The 19,058-nt window shown below is 42.0% G+C and overlaps 2 protein-coding genes across 2 annotated transcripts; one reads left to right on the top strand and one right to left on the bottom strand.

Annotated features, from left to right (window-relative positions):
• Positions 1-1,188: 1,188 nt before the first annotated feature.
• On the bottom strand, positions 1,189-5,244 carry LOC134067127 (procathepsin L-like). The gene is made up of 7 exons (XM_062522203.1): positions 5,145-5,244; positions 4,410-4,552; positions 4,091-4,297; positions 3,729-3,920; positions 3,265-3,427; positions 2,963-3,068; positions 1,189-1,291 (listed from the first exon to the last, which is right to left on the bottom strand). Exons 1-7 carry the CDS (start codon positions 5,242-5,244, stop codon positions 1,189-1,191), a joined length of 1,014 nt encoding a protein of 337 aa, XP_062378187.1.
• Positions 5,245-14,463: 9,219 nt separating this feature from the next.
• LOC134067128 (procathepsin L-like) lies at positions 14,464-17,550 on the top strand. Its single transcript, XM_062522204.1, has 8 exons — positions 14,464-14,563; positions 14,741-14,883; positions 14,971-15,174; positions 15,704-15,895; positions 16,063-16,225; positions 16,433-16,538; positions 16,796-16,905; positions 17,438-17,550. Exons 1-7 carry the CDS (start codon positions 14,464-14,466, stop codon positions 16,893-16,895), a joined length of 1,008 nt encoding a protein of 335 aa, XP_062378188.1. The 3' UTR covers positions 16,896-16,905; positions 17,438-17,550.
• Positions 17,551-19,058: the final 1,508 nt, after the last annotated feature.

A 19,058-nucleotide genomic window follows, 5' to 3' on the forward strand; every position in this document is an offset into this window, starting at 1 on the left:
ATTTGAGCAAAATCTGGTTTGGTTCTCACCAGGATTTTTACCTCCAGAAATATCCGATTTTATTTAGCCTACCTGCTAAGAGTTTAGTGCTGGCATGATAGTTCGCCCTTTCACATTGTATATTATTAGACCAAGAATTCTCGTCGCAAATCAAAATTCCACTGGAGCTCCAAGCAGTTACAGTATATAGCCTACTGTAGGCCTACACGCAGCCTTACAACACTGTTTACAGTGTTCACGGATAGATGTTATTTCTGATATACAGTAGCCTAGCTAATTTAGATACACTTATGGTGTGGGTAGACTACTTGCATTTCTTTACATGTAAAAACATAAGAGGGTGAGAATACGAGAGGGTAGTTGGTTTCATTTTCGTTTTGGCTGTGTCACAAGCTTTGAGTATGTGCAAGTGTCGTTCCGATATTAGTGCTAACTGCTAACGTTATTTGATATAACTGCACAAGATATAGGGCTAGTTCAAGATAATGCTAGCATAGTCTTCTATCTCCATATGAAGAGTCACAGATCATCAAGTGATTCAACGGTAGAGGTTTCCCGCAGCCGCAAGCACAAATCTGTCTTTCGGTAACTGACCGACAGATGCGAAAGACAGAGCTAGAGCGAGGCAGGTGTGTCCCTCCTTGGCTAGGATACTTTGATTTGTTGATGGAAGTAATTACACATGAATTAACACATTTGTTTTGGAAGAAAACCACTACACAATGGAGCTTTAAAGTTTTAATCAATTCATACACTTCAACATGTCATTTTGCATTGACCACTAATGACACACTTAATTAATCTAATATTCTGTTCATAATGAATTAAGCATGTTGCAGCTGTGCATGCTGTGAGCTTAAAGCTATCTTCAGATGTCCCAATTGGCATCTGTGAGACAAAACAGAAAATAAAATATTATATATAGTTTTCTTAGAAACAATTATCTTAGGGGTGTTTTTTTAACTTCGTATCTCACCTCCTAAATAGTGCTGACTACTGCAATTACTGTTATTACAACGGAAGGACTGTGGAGGGGAGTGACATCTATAATAAACAAATGAATGTAACAAATGAATGTAATTTGAGAGGAGCCTGAGGTAACCTGCAGTATCTTCAATCCTGTGTGCTGTAAACCAACTCACCATCCGGTTATAGGAAAACAGGCAGAGGACACAATGCCACAACTCATCATCCGATTATAGGAAAAGATGCTTCAGACGCAATGCCACACTGGTTGTCCTCATTCCTGGACATCTTGATGTAGCCATCCTCTCCCCAGTCCTCACCCCAGCTAGAGAGACATACGAGGGGCAGTTATTGCGGTTGTCACTGCTGTGTTCAGTAGTGTATTCAATACGGCACTATAAGATAGCTGTGTTCAGTAGTGTATCCAATACAGCACTATAAGATAGCTGTGTTCAGTAGTGTATCCAATACGGCACTATAAGATAGCTGTGTTCAGTAGTGTATGCAATACAGCACTATAAGATAGCTGTGTTCAGTAGTGTATGCAATACAGCACTATAAGATAGCTGTGTTCAGGAGTTTATGCAATACAGCACTTTAAGATAGCTGTGTTCAGTAGTGTATGTAATACAGAGCTATAAGATACCACTGCTGTTTTCAGTAGTTTATGCAATACAGCACTACAAGATAGCTGTGTTCAGTAGTGTATGCAATACAGCACAATAAGATAGCTGTGTTCAGTAGTGTATGCAATACAGTACTGTAAGATAGCTGTGTTCAGTAGTTTATGCAATACAGCACTATAAGATAGCTGTGATCAGTAGTTTATGCAATACAGCACTGTAAGATAGCTGTGATCAGTAGTTTATGCAATGCAGCACTTTAAGATAGCTGTGTTCAGTAGTTTATGCAATACAGCACTATAAGATAGCTGTGTTCAGTAGTTTATGCAATACAGCACTATAAGATAGCTGTGTTCAGTAGTTTATGCAATACAGCACTACAAGATAGCTGTGTTCAGTAGTGTATGCAAGCACTACAAGATAGCTGTGATCAGTAGTGTATGCAATACAGCACTACAAGATAGCTGTGTTCAGTAGTTTATGCAATACAGCACTACAAGATAGCTGTGTTCAGTAGTGTATGCAATACAGCACTATAAGATAGCACTGCTGTGTTCAGTAGTGTATGCAATACAGCACTACAAGATAGCTGTGTTCAGTAGTGTATGCAGTACAGCACTATAATATAGCTGTGTTCAGTAGTGTATGCAATACAGCACTATAAGATAGCTGTGATCAGTAGTGTATGCAATACAGCACTATAAGATAGCTGTGATCAGTAGTTTATGCAATACAGCACTATAAGATAGCTGTGATCAGTAGTTTATGCAATACAGCACAATAAGATAGCTGTGTTCAGTAGTGTATGCAATACAGCACTATAAGATAGCTGTGTTCAGTAGTGTATGCAAGCACAATAAGATAGCACTGCTGTGTTAAAGGTGGGGATGGGGGAAAGGATAGGACGATTCTAAGGGCACAGCACTGACAGGGGGCCCTTTGAGGGCTAAAAATAATATTTTTTATAGTATTGTCTTGTGTAGGATTTTGAAATTAAATATTTTTTTTATCTATTTAACACTTGGAGGTCCGGGCCCTTTCAGGCACTTAAAAAATTATGGAACAACGATATGTTCCATAATATGTACCATGGCATTTTCATTTTAAGGCAACAGTCTATATGATTCAGACATTCAGGGAGGGAATTGAAATCTTTCATGGGGCCCAAGATTTCTGGTGGCGTCCCTTAGTGTATGCAATACAGCACTCTATAACATCCAACTCCCAACCTTAACCTTAATCTTAATTTGAAGTCAACAGAATGTCAACAGATAGTCTGTGGATAGCCTGAGCCTGAGTTACACTATATAGTGTAACTAAAGTATAACGCTGGTTTTATTTGAGTTTCAATGATCAGTGTGATTTCAGCCCACCTGTTCTTCACCAGCCAGTAGTCTTGATCATCTTCAGTTCCATAACCCACCGCCAGCATGGCATGGTTGGTCTCACTGCTGCTGCAGGAAGGGTCATAGAAGACACCTGTGCAAAATAATGAATCGGTCAATTAACAAAATCATTATGTTTCTCTCATAATCCAACTTCAAAGCCCATTCTACTCTGGGCATCATAGTGATCACTTCTTTTAGATCTATCAATCAATAAACCAATCAACCAATCCTTCAATGTAGCCAGCTATAGTCAGCCATAAACACAGAAGGTATAGGAGGCAACACACCAGAGTCATAGTTCTGGAGGTTTGTAGCATCCACAGCCACAGACACGGGTCCCTGGTTGGCCACGTAGTACTGCAGTGCAGATTCATCACCCTGGGGCGTTACGTCAGTATATCCACTGCAGGTCACGGCAATACCAGCTGCATTAAAGCGACAGTCTCCGTCCTGATAGATAACGAAATAAGGACAAATGCTAGAACATACAGTACGTCTGTCTTACATTTGCCCATTCCACAACTATTGAGTTTGTCTATGTAGGTTTTACACAGCTCTGTATAGATGCTGCTGAAAAATCATTGTACTGATAATTATATCAAAACACTTCTTTTAAAAGAACGTATATCCATATCCATTGTACAGTATATCCATTTCCCCCTCCTAGAATCTGTTCAGTATGGCACTTTGAATCAGTGTGTATCTTACCACATAAAGTACAGAAGAAGTTGATGTGAATATCTTACAGTACCTCTCCCTCATAGGGGTAATAGTCCTCAGTGTCGATCCCTCCGTTATCAATGACGTATTCAAATGAGGGGTCCATCAAGCCTCCATTGCAGCCCTCGTTCCCATAGGACGAGGAGCAGTCCACCAGCTGCTGCTCACTCAGCTCGTACAGGTAGCCGTAGTATATGCAGTAGTGGGACTCCAGTGCACCTGTCTGAATTGCATGACAACATGACAAGTTAGATTATATCTATAAAAATGATTCACACACACACACACACACACACACACACACACACACACACACACACACACACACACACACACACACACACACACACACACACACACACACACACACACACACACATTTCAGTAACTAACCACACTGAAGGCCCAACAGGATCCACAGTCCCCCTGGTCTTTGACATCCGTCACACAGCCGTTTTCCCTCCAGTCCACAGAGGCAGACAGCTTCACAGCGCCCCCCTTAGGTGTGGAGGGCTTTGCGGCTCGGTGGGGCAGGGCTCTGGTCTTATTGGAAGGGATCATGCTCCTGAGGAGGACCTTCTCCTTGAATTCCTCACTGTCCTGGAAAACAAGAGTTCTCTCTTGAAAACTAAACCAGTGACACCTTGACATCGATCAGCACAGTGAATACGGATAGTAGTCCTGTCTTGATGTGAGGACCAGGCCATCCTACCATGTCGGAGAAGTGGTTGATGCCCATGCGGTAGGTCTTGATGCCCTGGTCAGCCAGGATGTTGTGGGTCAGAACCCTGCGGCGGGTGGAGAGCCAGATGTCTTTGCGCTGGGCCTCCTCCTCAGGGGTCCGGTAGGATTTACCTGAAGACCAAACAGAACACACATGGAGAGAGAGAGAGAGAGATTTTTTAGAGATTTGCTGAAAAAGCATGAGATCCAAGTTGGATTGTTCACTCACTAATAGGGAACATTAGCTGGGTTTAGACCTTTGAGAGACAGATTAGTTTTACCCTACTGATGATGCGTTGCAGGCTTGTGCAAAATTCAGAATTGAATTGAGAATGACTCCTAAATTCCAATTCAATTCTTGAGTTTAATTTGAATTGAGGTCAAAAACAGGATGCAGAATTGCTATTCAAATTTGAATTAAAGGAAGTAAAATTGAGAATTGAAACACAACTTATAATTGAAAACAGTAATCAATTACATTTCCAAAGCAACCTTCCCAAAACTGCATTATGTGAGATTCAACACATTCTTCCTGTTATGTGACAATGGAATTGGTTTGAGGCCAATTCTAAAATGCGGAATTTTGCAGAAGCCTGATGTGTTGTTGCATGAAAACATGTTGTTGTTGACAGTTTTGTTGTTGATAGCAGATATGTTTTGTCAATTAATGTGTTGAGATATTGATTACACAAACATACAAGAACATCTATCTTAGTTTCCTCACCAAACTTGAGTTTCCATGCGTGGAACTCCAGGTCCTCCAGAGAGAGGCTGGCACAGCTCACCACCGCCAGAGAGGCAGCAGCGATGATCAACAGCTTCATCCTGCAGCACACATGACAACAAAGTCTAATAACTTACAAAACAGTTACAAAATTTGAAGATACTGCATGTGTGTGAATCAGAGATAGAGAGATGGAGGCAGAACGAGAGAGAGGCTGAATGATATTACCTGTTTATCCAAAAACTTCTAATCATCCGATGGTGACAACAGGCAGGTCGATTAGCAAGTGTCCAAAGATGAAGGTTTCTGTCTTTAAGTGGAGGATGCGGACACTCTTTTATCCTCACTGCTCTCCTACATCAGCAGTATGTATGTGACAACAGCTTCCTGCTCTGGTTCCTAATTTTGCTGAGACATATATGAAATGACCACTACACTACAGTAATTTCCTGAAATGTCACGTACAGTATATATGATTGCAATATCATAACAGGCTTTCTTATCTAACACAGAAATACATATAATGTATTCATGTTGCAAAAATATCATGGTATAAACATAATTTGTAATTACAACACCTTTATTTACATAAATTCAAATGGGTTGTAAACACGAGATGTAGATTCTGGTCAATGGTATATGATGATAAGAAAACGAAACTTACATTTGTGGTTGCTAAGCATGTGAGCTGTGTAAGGAATCACGTAGATTGCATAACCTGTCATGCCACTATTGTTCCCCAAATCCATACTGTCAGTGACAAACACTGCTTATGCTCATGCCTCAGGCTACTAATATCCAGATGATTACAGAAAGAGTGATTTTAATGAATATGAACAAAATGGGAGACAGGTAGAACACAGACAGGAATGGTTTGAAGTTTGAATTTCTTATCTTATTTCCTCATCATCACTGGAGTGTAAAGACCTTTGTCTTTGATGAGTCTAACTTGTTACTAAAATATCTATTTACAAATTAATGGGTTTTTTTTCATCATGAATTAATTAATTAGTCATAATTTTTGTCTGAACCTGAGCATCACCTTTAGTGTAGTTTTCGCATAAATTTGATACATCTTTCAGCTCTGCCTGTTTTGTTTTATCAAGGACCTTTGTGAACCTTGTGATCATTCATTTCCAGTGTGAGAGACCCATACAGATAGTTATATATTACTAATATTAATGATGAAAAACCCATTAACTTGTGGCAAATTTATATTTTAGTAACAATTAACACATATTAACAAAGGGTGAGTTAATGACTAGTTTGCTATTTATTAAGGACCCTTATCATGGAGTGTTGCCAATATATCTACCCAAGAATTTTGAAGTTTGAGCCTTGAAAACAAAGGTATTGACTACATGACAGTAGGAAGAATATTCAAAAATGTTATGTATAATACAAATTGTAAAAAGGTCAGACTAAATTAAGCCAGGGGCTGTTTCAAATGCAAATTTGAATGGGCTTTATGAATAAGCTGCTGCAGGCGAGAGGATTGAACATCCTGTTTTCTTCTGTTGTCTTTTCAAAGTGCCATCGACACATTTTCTTGAACATATACTGTATATTTGGAAACTGGAAGACTCAGGGTTTCTAAGGGTGTAACTGGTCTGCTTCCCCTTTTCTATATCCCTCTTCCCCCACTTCCAACACACACACACACACACACACACACACACGGAGCTCTCTTATATATTTCACCGCAAAACAGACGTGCATTTTCATGGGTAGTTTTCGTACAGTACATACAGGGAAATATACTTCTCCTTCGATCTTTTAACTTGAAACACCCACTTTCCCCTGACTCTCCTCTGAATGCCTATACATGGCAAAAGAAAACAAAATTTGCCAAGTCACGTGTCTGCAAATGGTCAATACTTTGGATTGTTGTAGTATCAACAGGTATTAGGGCATTTAGCATTTTCATTACTGTTAATCCGTTATCACTTGATTACACATTGTATTACCTTAATAATGATGATGAAATAAATGACCCATACAGTGTGCCAAACACAATGTGCCACATGTTGTGAAAAAGGTCAAGAAGAGTGAGATGCTCCAACAGTAAATCAGACAGAAGAGACAGCGCATATGACAGTAGCAATAGCTGAGAAGATTTGGGTCTGTGATGACCAGGTCCACAAAAACTAAATCAATAGATCCTTCTAAGGGTGCTCGGTTGCTCACAGTACAGTAGGTCAAGTTCATCAGTTCTAAGGGTGCTTGGTAGCTCAAAGTACAGTAGGTCAAGTTCACCAGTTCTAAGGGTACGTTTTTAATCAATGAATTGCCAAGTAGAATAAAGGCTTTTTAACATTTCTACTAGATGAGTGCCTTGGTATCTTTCAATTTTTTGGACAGTTCTCATAGCTTGCTAATAACCCGGTGTCTAAGGTGCTCGAGACTTTTCCTGCAAAAAAATCACACAGTCAACCTGCTGTAGTCTTGATTATTTAATTGACATTTTTGTACATTTTTGTATGACCAACGTTGTGCTCGCAGATGAACTTGTCAGTCGATCTGCTGTAGCAGCAGTAGCCCGCAGCTTGTGAGATTTTTTTCTCAAGGCAGTGGAGGTCTTCTCGAACATTTGCACTTCCATATACTTCAATTTCAATTCAATTTCAATTTAATGTCGCTTATAGAGCGCCAATACATTACACATGTCTCAAGGCGCTTTACAGAGTGTTAGACATTCAAAGAGAGCCCATGAGTAACAGGGGCAAGGAAAAACTCCCTAGAATTGGAGATACATATAGGAAGAAACCTCAGACAGACCCACGACTCAAGGGCCCAACCCATCTGCCTTGGATCAGTTACAGTACAGTCATTTGTAGTTTGAAAGTTACAATGACAATGAAAGTTCAAATAGTCCAGTGTAGGGAATAAATTGTCCATTAGTAATCCATTAGTTATTTCTGAAGGTGATGGGTCGCTGGGATCCGAGGGCCAAAGATTCGGGCAGGGAACCACAGCAGGCGATGTTAGGGCAGTCATAGGGATGGCGAAGGCAATGGCGATGGTAGGGCAGTCAGAGGGATGTGACTTCAGGTGTGATGAGGGACAGGCACAGAGATGGTTGATGGCTGGTAATGGTTTACCTCACAGGTGAGGTATAGGGGAAAGGGAAGAGAAATAGAGTGTGTTAGTATTACTGTAAGTCATATTAAGTATTAATAAGTATATCAATGGTGATATAAATGGTTATACTATAGAGGGTTTACAAAACGCTTTTACACACCTCTTTTGTGGGGACAGGTGCGTAGGAATAGGTTACCCAGTTAAACCCGAAGAGGCATCCCGCACATCGTCCACCACGCATGCAAACATCCACCCACCCACCACGCACGCAACATCCACCCACCCACAATGCCCCCCCCCCCCCCCAGGCGAACCCACACACCACCTCTGAACCGCGCGTCGGAGCAGCATGGCTGAGCATGGCCAGCCAGAGTCCGCCCACAGGCGGCGTCACCCATCCGCAGACACCCCCCACCACCATCCGCGAGCAGAGAGAACGGGGCCCGCGCCAGCCCCACCCCAACCACAACACCACGCGAACACACACCATGGCCCGACCAGGACACACAGTCTGATCCGCCCCGCCGCCCAGGCCCCCCGGAAGCAGCGCCCCCAGAGCAAAAGTCCAGAATGCTTCATGTCTTTGGACGTGTCATCCTGTCATCCTGTTGACAGGGTCGGGAGGCGTAGGGAGGCGATGTAGTGTAATTAAAAACGTTAAAATCATTGGACATTGGTGTAATGTAATTAAAATCGTTAAAACCATTGGACTTCCACTCTAGAAACACCACCCCAAGAAGGCCCGGACCGCGAGCCCAATCCAAATACAATGCCGCAACAGCCCTCCCCTCCGCCATCCACTCCCAGCATTCCCACCTCCCCCGTCCCCCCCATCCCACTAAATGCACAGCCGTGCACATCTGATCAGACTGCATGCCCCAGCCAGACCGCCAATATACGCCCACGCAGAGCCACTGGCGAATGGAGCCGACACGAACCCCCCCCCCCCCCATCTACAGACGGCGACGGGAGGCCCCCCGCGGACGAGCAACGCCACCCGCGAACGGACCCCGACCGGCCCAGAGCACCCAGCCACACCACCCAGGCGCGCAGCCCAGACATGATGCGCAAGCCCACCCGGGGAAGGCCCATGACCGAAACGGCGCAAATGGACAAAAGCCCGCATGCGCAGTGAATGAACAAATGCCCGCACGCGCAACAGACAGCACGCGGGACCCTCCCCCCCAAGCTACACTATAGAGGACAGGACAGGGAGAGAAGGAAAGAGGGAGAGTTGAGAGAGACAGAGGGAGAGGGGAGAAGAGGAGTTGTACGGCATGCCACATAAGAAGTCCATGACAGCGCAATGCTAAAGCAGCATAACTAAGGCATGGTGGAGGGTGGTCAGCACCAGATCAGGTGTGGTCAGTAGCCACCATGGGATGCATGACTGGGGCACCAGTCACACAAGCCCACAGCAGAGGTGGTCCGTTCCAGTAAGACCCTGAGGTGGTTGAAGTTCCACACTGCACCATACCTAACTATAGGAAGCACTAAAGAGATATGTTTTAAGTCTAGACTTAAAAATAGGGAGGGTGTCTGCTAATCGAATTGAGGGAGGAAGATTATTCCAGAGGAGGGGTGCGCGGTAACAAAAGGCTCTGCCTCCTACTGTAGTTTTTGAAATTCTTGGAATTACAAGAAGTCCAGTATTTTGTGATCGTAAGGGTCTAGGTGGATTATATGGGACTAGAAGATCTTTAATATATTCGGGTGCTCTTCCATTTATGGCTTTGTATGTGAGAAGTAGAATTTTGAAGTCAATGCGACTTTTAACAGGTAACCAATGTAGAGATGCTAGGATGGGGGAAATATGTTCATATTTTTTGGTCCTAGTGAGTGTGCGAGCAGCTGCGTTTTGTATAAGCTGTAGGCTTTTTAGACAGGTATTATTGTAGCCGGCGTATAGCGCATTACAATAGTCTAGCCTGGAAGTGACAAAAGCGTGGATTAATTTTTCAGCGTCTGGTAAGGATAAGGACTTCCTTATCTTTGAAATGTTCCTTAAATGGAAAAATGAGGTTTTTGTGATCTGCTTTATGTGACTATTGAGTAGAAGTTCTTGATCAATTGTAACTCCTAGATTTTTAACACTTGTGGATGAGGTCAGTGAGAGATCACTATATGTAACCTGTGATGTGGATAGGATATCCCTAGTCTTCTTAGGACCTAAAACCATAACTTCTGTTTTATCTGAGTTCAATAGCAGGAAGTTATTAGTCATCCAAATTTTTATGTCTCTCAGACATGTGTTGAGTTTGGCTAACGGGGTTGGTTCATCGGGCTTTATGGAAATATATAATTGTGTATCATCTGCATAAGAATGGAAATCAATGCCATGTTTTCTAATTATAGAACCTAGAGGAAGCATATAAAGAGAAAATAATAGGGGCCCTAGTACTGAGCCTTGAGGCACTCCATATTTAACCATAGTCTGGGAGGATGGTTCATTATGGACCTGTACAAATTGTTGGCGGTTAGTAAGGTATGATCTAAACCAAGCAAGTGCAGAGTCTTTGATACCTATGGAATGTTCAAGCCTGTGGAGTAGTATGTCATGATCTATGGTGTCAAAAGCAGCACTGAGGTCAAGGAGGACTAGTATTGATGCATAGCCGTTATCAGCAGCAATAAGGAGGTCATTAAACACTTTAACTAAGGCTGATTCGGTACTGTGGTGGGCTCTAAAGCCAGATTGGTACAGTTCTTGAATTTTGTTAGTTTGTAAGAAGGCGCTAATTTGTTTGGATACTATTTTTTCAAGTATTTTTGATATAAAAGGGAGATTAGATATAGGCCTATAGTTAGCTAGGATGTTAGGGTCAAGGCTAGGTTTTTTGAGTGATGGCTTGATAACAGACATCTTAAACTGCTGTGGAACATGTCCTAATAACATTGAATTATTTAGAATCTGAAGTAACGTATTATCGAGGAGGGGGAGGGCGGTCTTAAGAAGGTGAGTGGGAATAGGGTCTAGCAGACTAGTTGCAGATTTTGATGAGGAAATTGTGGAGGTGAGCTCTAATGTGTCAATAGGTGTAAATGAATTAAATGTTGTGCTAGGTTGCATCTGTGATTCTGTTATGTTTTCACTATTATTTGGCAATGGAGTATGTGTATTTGGTGAAACTGACTGGTTGTTGATCTTAACTCTAATTGTTTCAATTTTATCATTAAAAAAGTTCATAAAATCATTACTATCTAAGCTTAAAGGAATAGATTGGCTTACTTCATTATGGCTCTTCGTTAAGCGGGAGATTGTGCTAAAAAGAAATTTTGTATTGTTTTTATTTTCTTCAATCAGTGAGGAATAGTAAGCTGACTTGGCCTTGTTAAGTGCTTGTTTGTAAGCGATGAGGCTATCTCTCCATGCTTGGCGAAACACTTCCATTTTAGTGGTGCGCCACTTTTGCTCTAGTTTGCGTGTTTTTTGCTTAAGGGTTTTAGTCTCTGATGTATACCATGGAGCGTGTCTTGTTTGTTTCCTTGTTTTCTTTTTGAGTGGTGCTACAGAGTCTAGGGTTGAGTGTAGTGCATTCATTACATTATCAGTTAGTAAATCGACCTCTGTTGAGTTAAGGGAAGGACCTTCTGTTTTAGGAGAAGGGCCCTCTAATATATCCTGAGTCACAGATGTGGAAAGGGTTAGTGGAATTTGTTCTAGAAAGTCTGCAGTCGTTTTTTCAGATAGGCTGCGACTATAGTAGTAAGTGGAGTTAGGTACTAAATAATGTAGTGTCATTTCAAAAGTAATTAGATGGTGATCAGTTAGGGTGGATACTATATACTGCACAAATAAGGATGCTGTTGGATGCACTTGCGTGTGGAATGCATGTACAAGCGGTGTGCGCATTTGTCAACTGTTACATCCTGCCTACTAGGCTATATAACAAGAGAGGGAAGACAACGCAGAATTTGCCAACGAAATACATGCATCTACTGTAGTTAAGATAAAGAATTAACAATGTAGGTTAAGTAAAGTCAGTATAAATGTTAGGTTGGGAAATTAAAATGTACGGCGTATGAGAAATGAGGTGTCGTGCATAACAGAAGTAAACGCCAAAAAGGTGCGGGAGAGGAGGAGAAGCGACAGCCTATAAGCCACACCCAGGTCTACGACGATCTTAAAGGCCATCCAGGAAGTAGTCACCTCACACGTGCGCCACTCCTCGCCACACCTGTGCTAGGCTCACATGTAGGGGAGACGCAATAAACACGAGACAAGCAAGCCACACCTGTGCTAGGCTCACCTGTAGGGGAGACGCAATAAAGACGAGTCAAGCAAGCCACAAGGAGGAGCCTTGCAGACCCGTGACACAATTGAAGACAAGATCATGACTATGGTCATGTTCCCATAGTTCTCATCTCAGTTCCGCCGAGACAAAAGATGCCATTTCAATAATCTTTAATTATGACCAGCGCTAGCAGAGCTAGCGTAGCGGTCATATAGTGATTGTCAAAGTTTTTTTTTTTTTCTTCTTTTTCTTTTTTCTTGTTATCTACCTCCTGAACTTTTGGTCAATTATTCCCGGGACACCGTAAAAGCGGGGCACATGAAACTTGGTGCGCAACAGAAACACGTAAAAAAAAAGCTTACACATGATTTACGCGCAAACGGGAGAATTCTCCCCATATTGCACAAATCGGAGATAGATAGATAGATTGATAGATCCTTTTATTAATCCTTTAACATGAAATTTCAGTGTCACAGCAGCTTCAAAACAGACATAACACCACACATTTATTCACATATATCCAGACCTAATAAGTTAATAATAAACTAATAAGTTAAGTATACTTAAAAACTGTACATGACTAAATAGAGTTATTTTTGTGCATTATAGAGTCTTATGGCAGCTGGGATGAAAGATTTCCTATATCGCTCAGACTTGCACACTGGTACAATCAGTCTTTGACTGAAGGTGCTGCTGTTACCACCTTCAGAGAGTGGAGTGGGTGAGCAGGGTTGGCCAGTATTGAGCCTATAGTCTGTTCAGTGTTCTGGTCCCTGCCACCTGCTGGACCGTCTCCTGTTCAGCCCCTACCACTGAGCTAGCCTTCCTAATGAGCTTATCCACTCTGTTCCTGTCTGCTGTGCGGGCTCCCTCTCCCCAACAGGCCACAGCGAAGAACAGGGCACTGGCCACTACTGTATGGTACTGTAGACCTTGCAGAGCAGGTGTTGGATCTTAGCCTCCTTAGGAAGTAGAGTCTGCTTTGTCCCTTACGGTACACCACCTCCATATGGCTCTTCCAGTCCAGCTTGCAGTCCAGCTGCACACCAAGGTACCTGTGGTTGGCAACCAGCTCCACCTCGCTTCCCCTGATGATACTGAGATACAGGAAAGTTGACAAGCGTAATTTATTTTTGTGGAGAGAATGTGCAGAACTGAGCGGCGGTCGTATTGTGTACCGCTATGCGGTACAGGTGCATCTAGTTTATTGTCAGATATAAAATATATAAAATATTTCATCACTTTCATCAAATATTATGTGACATAATAGTAGGCACATCCGGACACAAACAAGCAAACTTGCTCTATGTCCCGGGACTGAGCCCCGGCCCAATTTAATCACTATCTATACCCAAGTGGACACGTGAAAATGCATTACATTACATTGCCAATCTGTTTGTGTTGTATTAGTCATTAATTAATAATACATTAATTATGAATTCTTTAATTGTGAATTAACGCATAGTCATTATCAGCCAATTAAAGTTTTTAATCAATGACTAGGGTTGAGTATGAAGTGAAAGCTAAATCTGAAAGGACATTTATGGTTCTAGTGTGGTGATGTGGTCCATTCCTCAGCATATAAGAACCAGAGCAGGAACATGATTTATGGTTCTATGTGGTGATGTGGTCCATTCCTCAGCATAACTAAGAACCAGAGCAGGAACATGAAGTCAAATGGATACTGCTGATTACGGAGCGCAGCGGAGTTAAAAGAGCCTCCACGTCCTTGACCACGGCGGTAGGAGCGCAGCGGAGTTAAAAGAGCCTCCATGTCCTTCACCACGGCGCAGAAGCGGCAGAAGCAACAGGAGTGTGAAGCTGTCTCACCGTCAATAGGAGCAACAAGGACTCTCCAACGGGTGAAGATGTCTAAACTCTCTCTCTCTCTCTCTCTCTCTCTCTCTCTCTCTCTTACTCTCAGATACACAAACATCTGTTGTGCAAGACATTGTAGTCGTCTGTGAGTTAATATTTTGTCATTGTTCTGTGCATTTTCCAGGATGAAGCTGTTGATAATTGCAGCTGCCTCTCTGGCGGTGGTGAGCTGTGCCAGCCTCTCTCTGGAGGATCTAGAGTTCCACGCATGGAAACTCAAGTTTGGTGAGGGAACAGTCATGAGGCATCCATACAGTTAGCATAGAGCATGAAACGATACAAATAGAAATAATGTTGAATGGTTCTTCATACTTGTGTAAGTTACACTTGAGTAGCTTACACTTGTGTAAGCTTACACATCTCAGACTGAGGAACACACTATTGTCCCTGTTTGGTCGTCAGGTAAATCCTACCGGACCGCTGAGGAGGAGGCCCGGCGCAAAGACATCTGGCTCTCCACCCGCCGCAGGGTTCTGACCCACAACATCCTGGCTGACCAGGGCATCAAGACCTACCGCATGGGCATCAACCAGTTCTCTGACTTGGTAGGAGCTTTCAAGGTGAAAGGGATAAATCGTTTTCATTAAACCATTTAAATCTCTGTATTAACTCTCAACATTTTTGTATTCTAGGATGATAAAGAGTACCGTCATACTCTTATGAATAACCTGGTTCCCCCAAATGCCACCAAGACTTCACATGAACAGAGTGAAATGTACTTCAGACACACGGAGGTGGGCGCTAAAGTACCCAAATACCAAGACTGGAGGCAAATGGGATGTGTGACTGACGTGAAAGTCCAAAACGACTGTCACTCCAGTTGGGCGTTCAGTGCAGTATGTTACGTTCATGTTCATGAATATCTGTGTTTACACCACTGCTGGGTTGAACGTCCTATTATGGATGCACTCCAAGAGCACCTGACCTTGAGAAACAGAGATTAATGTCATTCTCATTTTATAGAAAGAAAAGAATAGAATATATACTTTATTGATCCCGTGAGGAAAATTCAGTTCTCTGCATTTAACCCAATTTAACCGAATTAGTGAACACACAGCACACAGTGAACACACAGTGAGGTGAACCACACAACCCAGAGCAGTGAGCTGCCTGCCCAACCAGCGGCGCTCGGGGAGCAGTGAGGGGTTAGGTGCCTTTCTCAAGGGAACTTCAGCCGTGGTGGACTGGTCGGGGATCGAACCTGCAACCCTCCGATTACAAGCCAGCACACCACGGCTGCCTAATGCACTATGCTTTATCACTTCGACCTCATCTTCTGAGTATATTCGTCATTCTGTTGTTGTTCAATCAATTAAACAATTAATAAAGCTTTGCATCTTCCATGTTTTGCATATTCTTGAGTAGACAGGTGCGCTGGAGTCCCACACCTGCATATATAAGGGACACCTGCCCTCTCTGAGTGAACAGCAGCTGGTGGACTGCTCTCGGTCCTTTGGGAATGACGGCTGCAATGGAGGCTCAGTGGTGTATGCATTTCAATATGTTGTCTCTAACAACGGGATAGACACTGAAGATTCTTATCCTTACGAAGCGAAGGTACGTCAAACATGATTCAAAAGTATCATTGTGAAATTCTGAATTGACTAAAAACAAGTAATCCAAAATCTGTCGTTGGTTGCAGTATAGTGGTAACAGCAATGGCTTTTACCAGTTGCTACCAGTTCTGTTGACCAAGAACACTGATTTTTTAAACTGTCTCTTAGGAATCAACCTGCCAATCCAATCCCAATATTGGTGCCTATTGTATTGGAATTAGGGTCCTAATCCCTGGAGACGAAGACATGCTTCAGGCTGCTGTGGGGTACATGGGACCAGTGTCTGCAGTCATTGATGCCACCCAGGCCTCCTTTCAGTCCTACACCTCAGGTGGGTCTTGCTGCTCAACTACTGGGTGAATGACTTTCTCTTTGAAATCACTACTACTGTAACAATGACCATATGTGTAACTTTTGTAAATCTACTTAGTTAAGATTTTGCTGGGCAATCTATTAATAAATGTGTTGATTGATTGATTGATTGATTGATTGATTGATTGATTGATTGATTGATTGACTAATTGACTGATTGATTAAGGTGTCTATGGTGAGTCTCAGTGTTCCAGCTCTAGTGCAAACCATGCTGTGCTGGTGGTGGGATACGGTAGTGAAGGGGGCCAAGACTACTGGCTGGTCAAAAACAGGTAATGGCTGTATGTAGGATGTCCACTGTATTGATCAACATGTGTTGACCGAGATGTCCAAAAAGCCTAGAGTAAGGAAGTGTAATCTTTTAAACATTAACTTTTAAACAACATAAGCCATCGTGACAACCACATTTATGGTCTTTCATTTCTGTCTGAAGCTGGGGTGTTAACTGGGGAGATGAAGGCTATATCATTTCTGTCTGAAGCTGGGGTGTTAACTGGGGAGATGAAGGCTATATCATTTCTGTCTGAAGCTGGGGTGTTAACTGGGGAGATGAAGGCTACATCAAGATGTCCAGGAATAAGAACAACCAGTGTGGCATCGCCTCTCAGGCATCGTTCCCTCTGGTCTGATGGTGCGCTGGTAAGTCTGATCATGTGACAGTGGTTCTCAAACTGTGCTACGGGTACCGCTGGTGGTATTTGGACTATCTGTTGTGGTACTCTGAGAGTCTCCCAGATGGGGTTTTTTTTCATGAAGATAAAATAATCACTTCAAATTATATAAATATATGTATGATGAAAATTTTAATCTCTCTTGAGAAAACAAACAAACAAACAAAAAACAATCCAAAACAGTATTAGAATGTAACATACATGTAAATTGACCTCTGCAACCGTATTTTAATGCTGGTCATAATGGTAGCCATATGGAGAGCCAAGTGTTCTCTGAGGTGGTACTCATTGTAAAACGTTTGAGGACCACTGTCGTATGAAATGCCCTCTTTTACCCCATGGTATCTCTTTGGTGTCATTTTTCAGTGTGTTGAAAGGTAAAAAATATTTAATATAGTTTTAAGTTGACATACTGTACTGTAAAGCTGACCACTGAAAAAGCAGAACAAAGACAGCTTACAGTAACACGGATGTGACTTTTATTGCTTTTTTTTTTACAGGAGACACTAAAGGTGACTGCTGAAGGCTGATAGTGTTTGATGCTAAAGTGCAACTTAAACTTTCAATTGCTAAATTCTGTTGAAATGAATTTATTTGATTTGTTAAATTAAATTACTTATCAAAGACATTGTTTACTTAAGTTTTTTCACATAACTTTTGCACACAACGAGAGCCAGACGTAGTAACACTTTTGCGCCCACTTCAGATGTATTTCTTTGGCAACGTGCATGTAAAAACATGTTGAGGTATGTACAAACAGGCCACACTATAGGGTAAAACTACTGCCTGTCGCAGGAGCTGAATATAGCAAATTGTGCTTTCCTGTGTCATGTATAGGCATTCCGAGGAGGGTCAGGGGAAAGTGGGAGTTTCATGTTGGGACTGCAGATGGAAAATAGCTTATAGCTAAATCTGGTACAGTGTATCTTTTCGCTTTTAAGTGATTAATATGATCTGTACATGGTCCCTGTAAGAAATAAACTTACTAAAAAAAAAAAAAAAAAGAAAGATGGGAGGAGAAGTGTAAAAGGCACCTTACAGTAATTGGTATTTCCCGGTGCTGTATGTACAAAAACTGCTCATGAAAGCGCACGTCTGTTTTGCGGTGAAATATTATCGGCGGTGCAGGTGCTGTAAAATGGTGCTGCGGCTCCTTTAAAAGAACTCCGCGTCTGTATGTGTGTGTGTGTGTGTGCGTGCGTGCGTGCGTGCGTGCGTGCGTGTGCATCTGTGTGTGTGTGTGTGTGTGTGAAGCGGGAGAAGGGGATATAGAAAAGAGGAAGCAGGTATAGAAGTTTAAGTTTAAGTTGAACTCTTGTGCACAGTGTGTGCGGTGTCACTGTCCACAATAAACCCCACACTAAAGCCAAGCTTGTTGATTTTGCTCACCAGAGATGGGATTATAACCCTGACGTTGGCTATTTTATAACGTCGGCCCTGGAGTTTCTGACCACTGCACTGTCTGAAAAGAAGCAGGAAAGGTGTTCATCAGGTGTACAGTTAAATGTGTCAATGAGAGGAACCTTCAAAGACAACAGAAAATAAAGGTTTAGTTTGAACCATTCACTTAAACAGCAGATTAATCAGGATATACACTACCAACAAACAGTTAGGGATATCTGGCTTTCGGGCAAAATGTAATGTTTCAGTGCTAAAGCACATTAAAAATGTAGAGAAGGTCTGTTAAGTTCACCTGTAAAGGTTGTAGTGGATTTCACATTCATTCTGAAATTTATATATATACCATTTAAACGGCAATATGTTATGTAAATAAAGGTGTAATTACAACTGTTATTTGTTTGGCACCTGTCTATAATATTTGTATTTCTGTGTTTGTTGAGAAAGCCTGTTATAATATTGCAATCATATATGAACAGGAATAAGACATTCAGAATGAGTGAATTTGAGTTGAAGGTTAAAGAAAGACCCACTAGTAAACTACAGACTTATTTGAGTTGAAGGTTAAAGAAAGGCCCACTAGTAAACTACAGACTTATTTGAGTTGAAGGTTAAAGAAAGGCCCACTAGTAAACTACAGACTTATTTGAGTTGAAGGTTAAAGAAAGGCCCACTAGTAAACTACAGACTTATTTGAGTTGAAGGTTAAAGAAAGGCCCACTA

The sequence above is a fragment of the Sardina pilchardus genome, chromosome 20 (assembly GCF_963854185.1).
Source record: "Sardina pilchardus chromosome 20, fSarPil1.1, whole genome shotgun sequence".
In the NCBI taxonomy this organism is placed as follows: Eukaryota; Metazoa; Chordata; class Actinopteri; order Clupeiformes; family Clupeidae; genus Sardina; species Sardina pilchardus.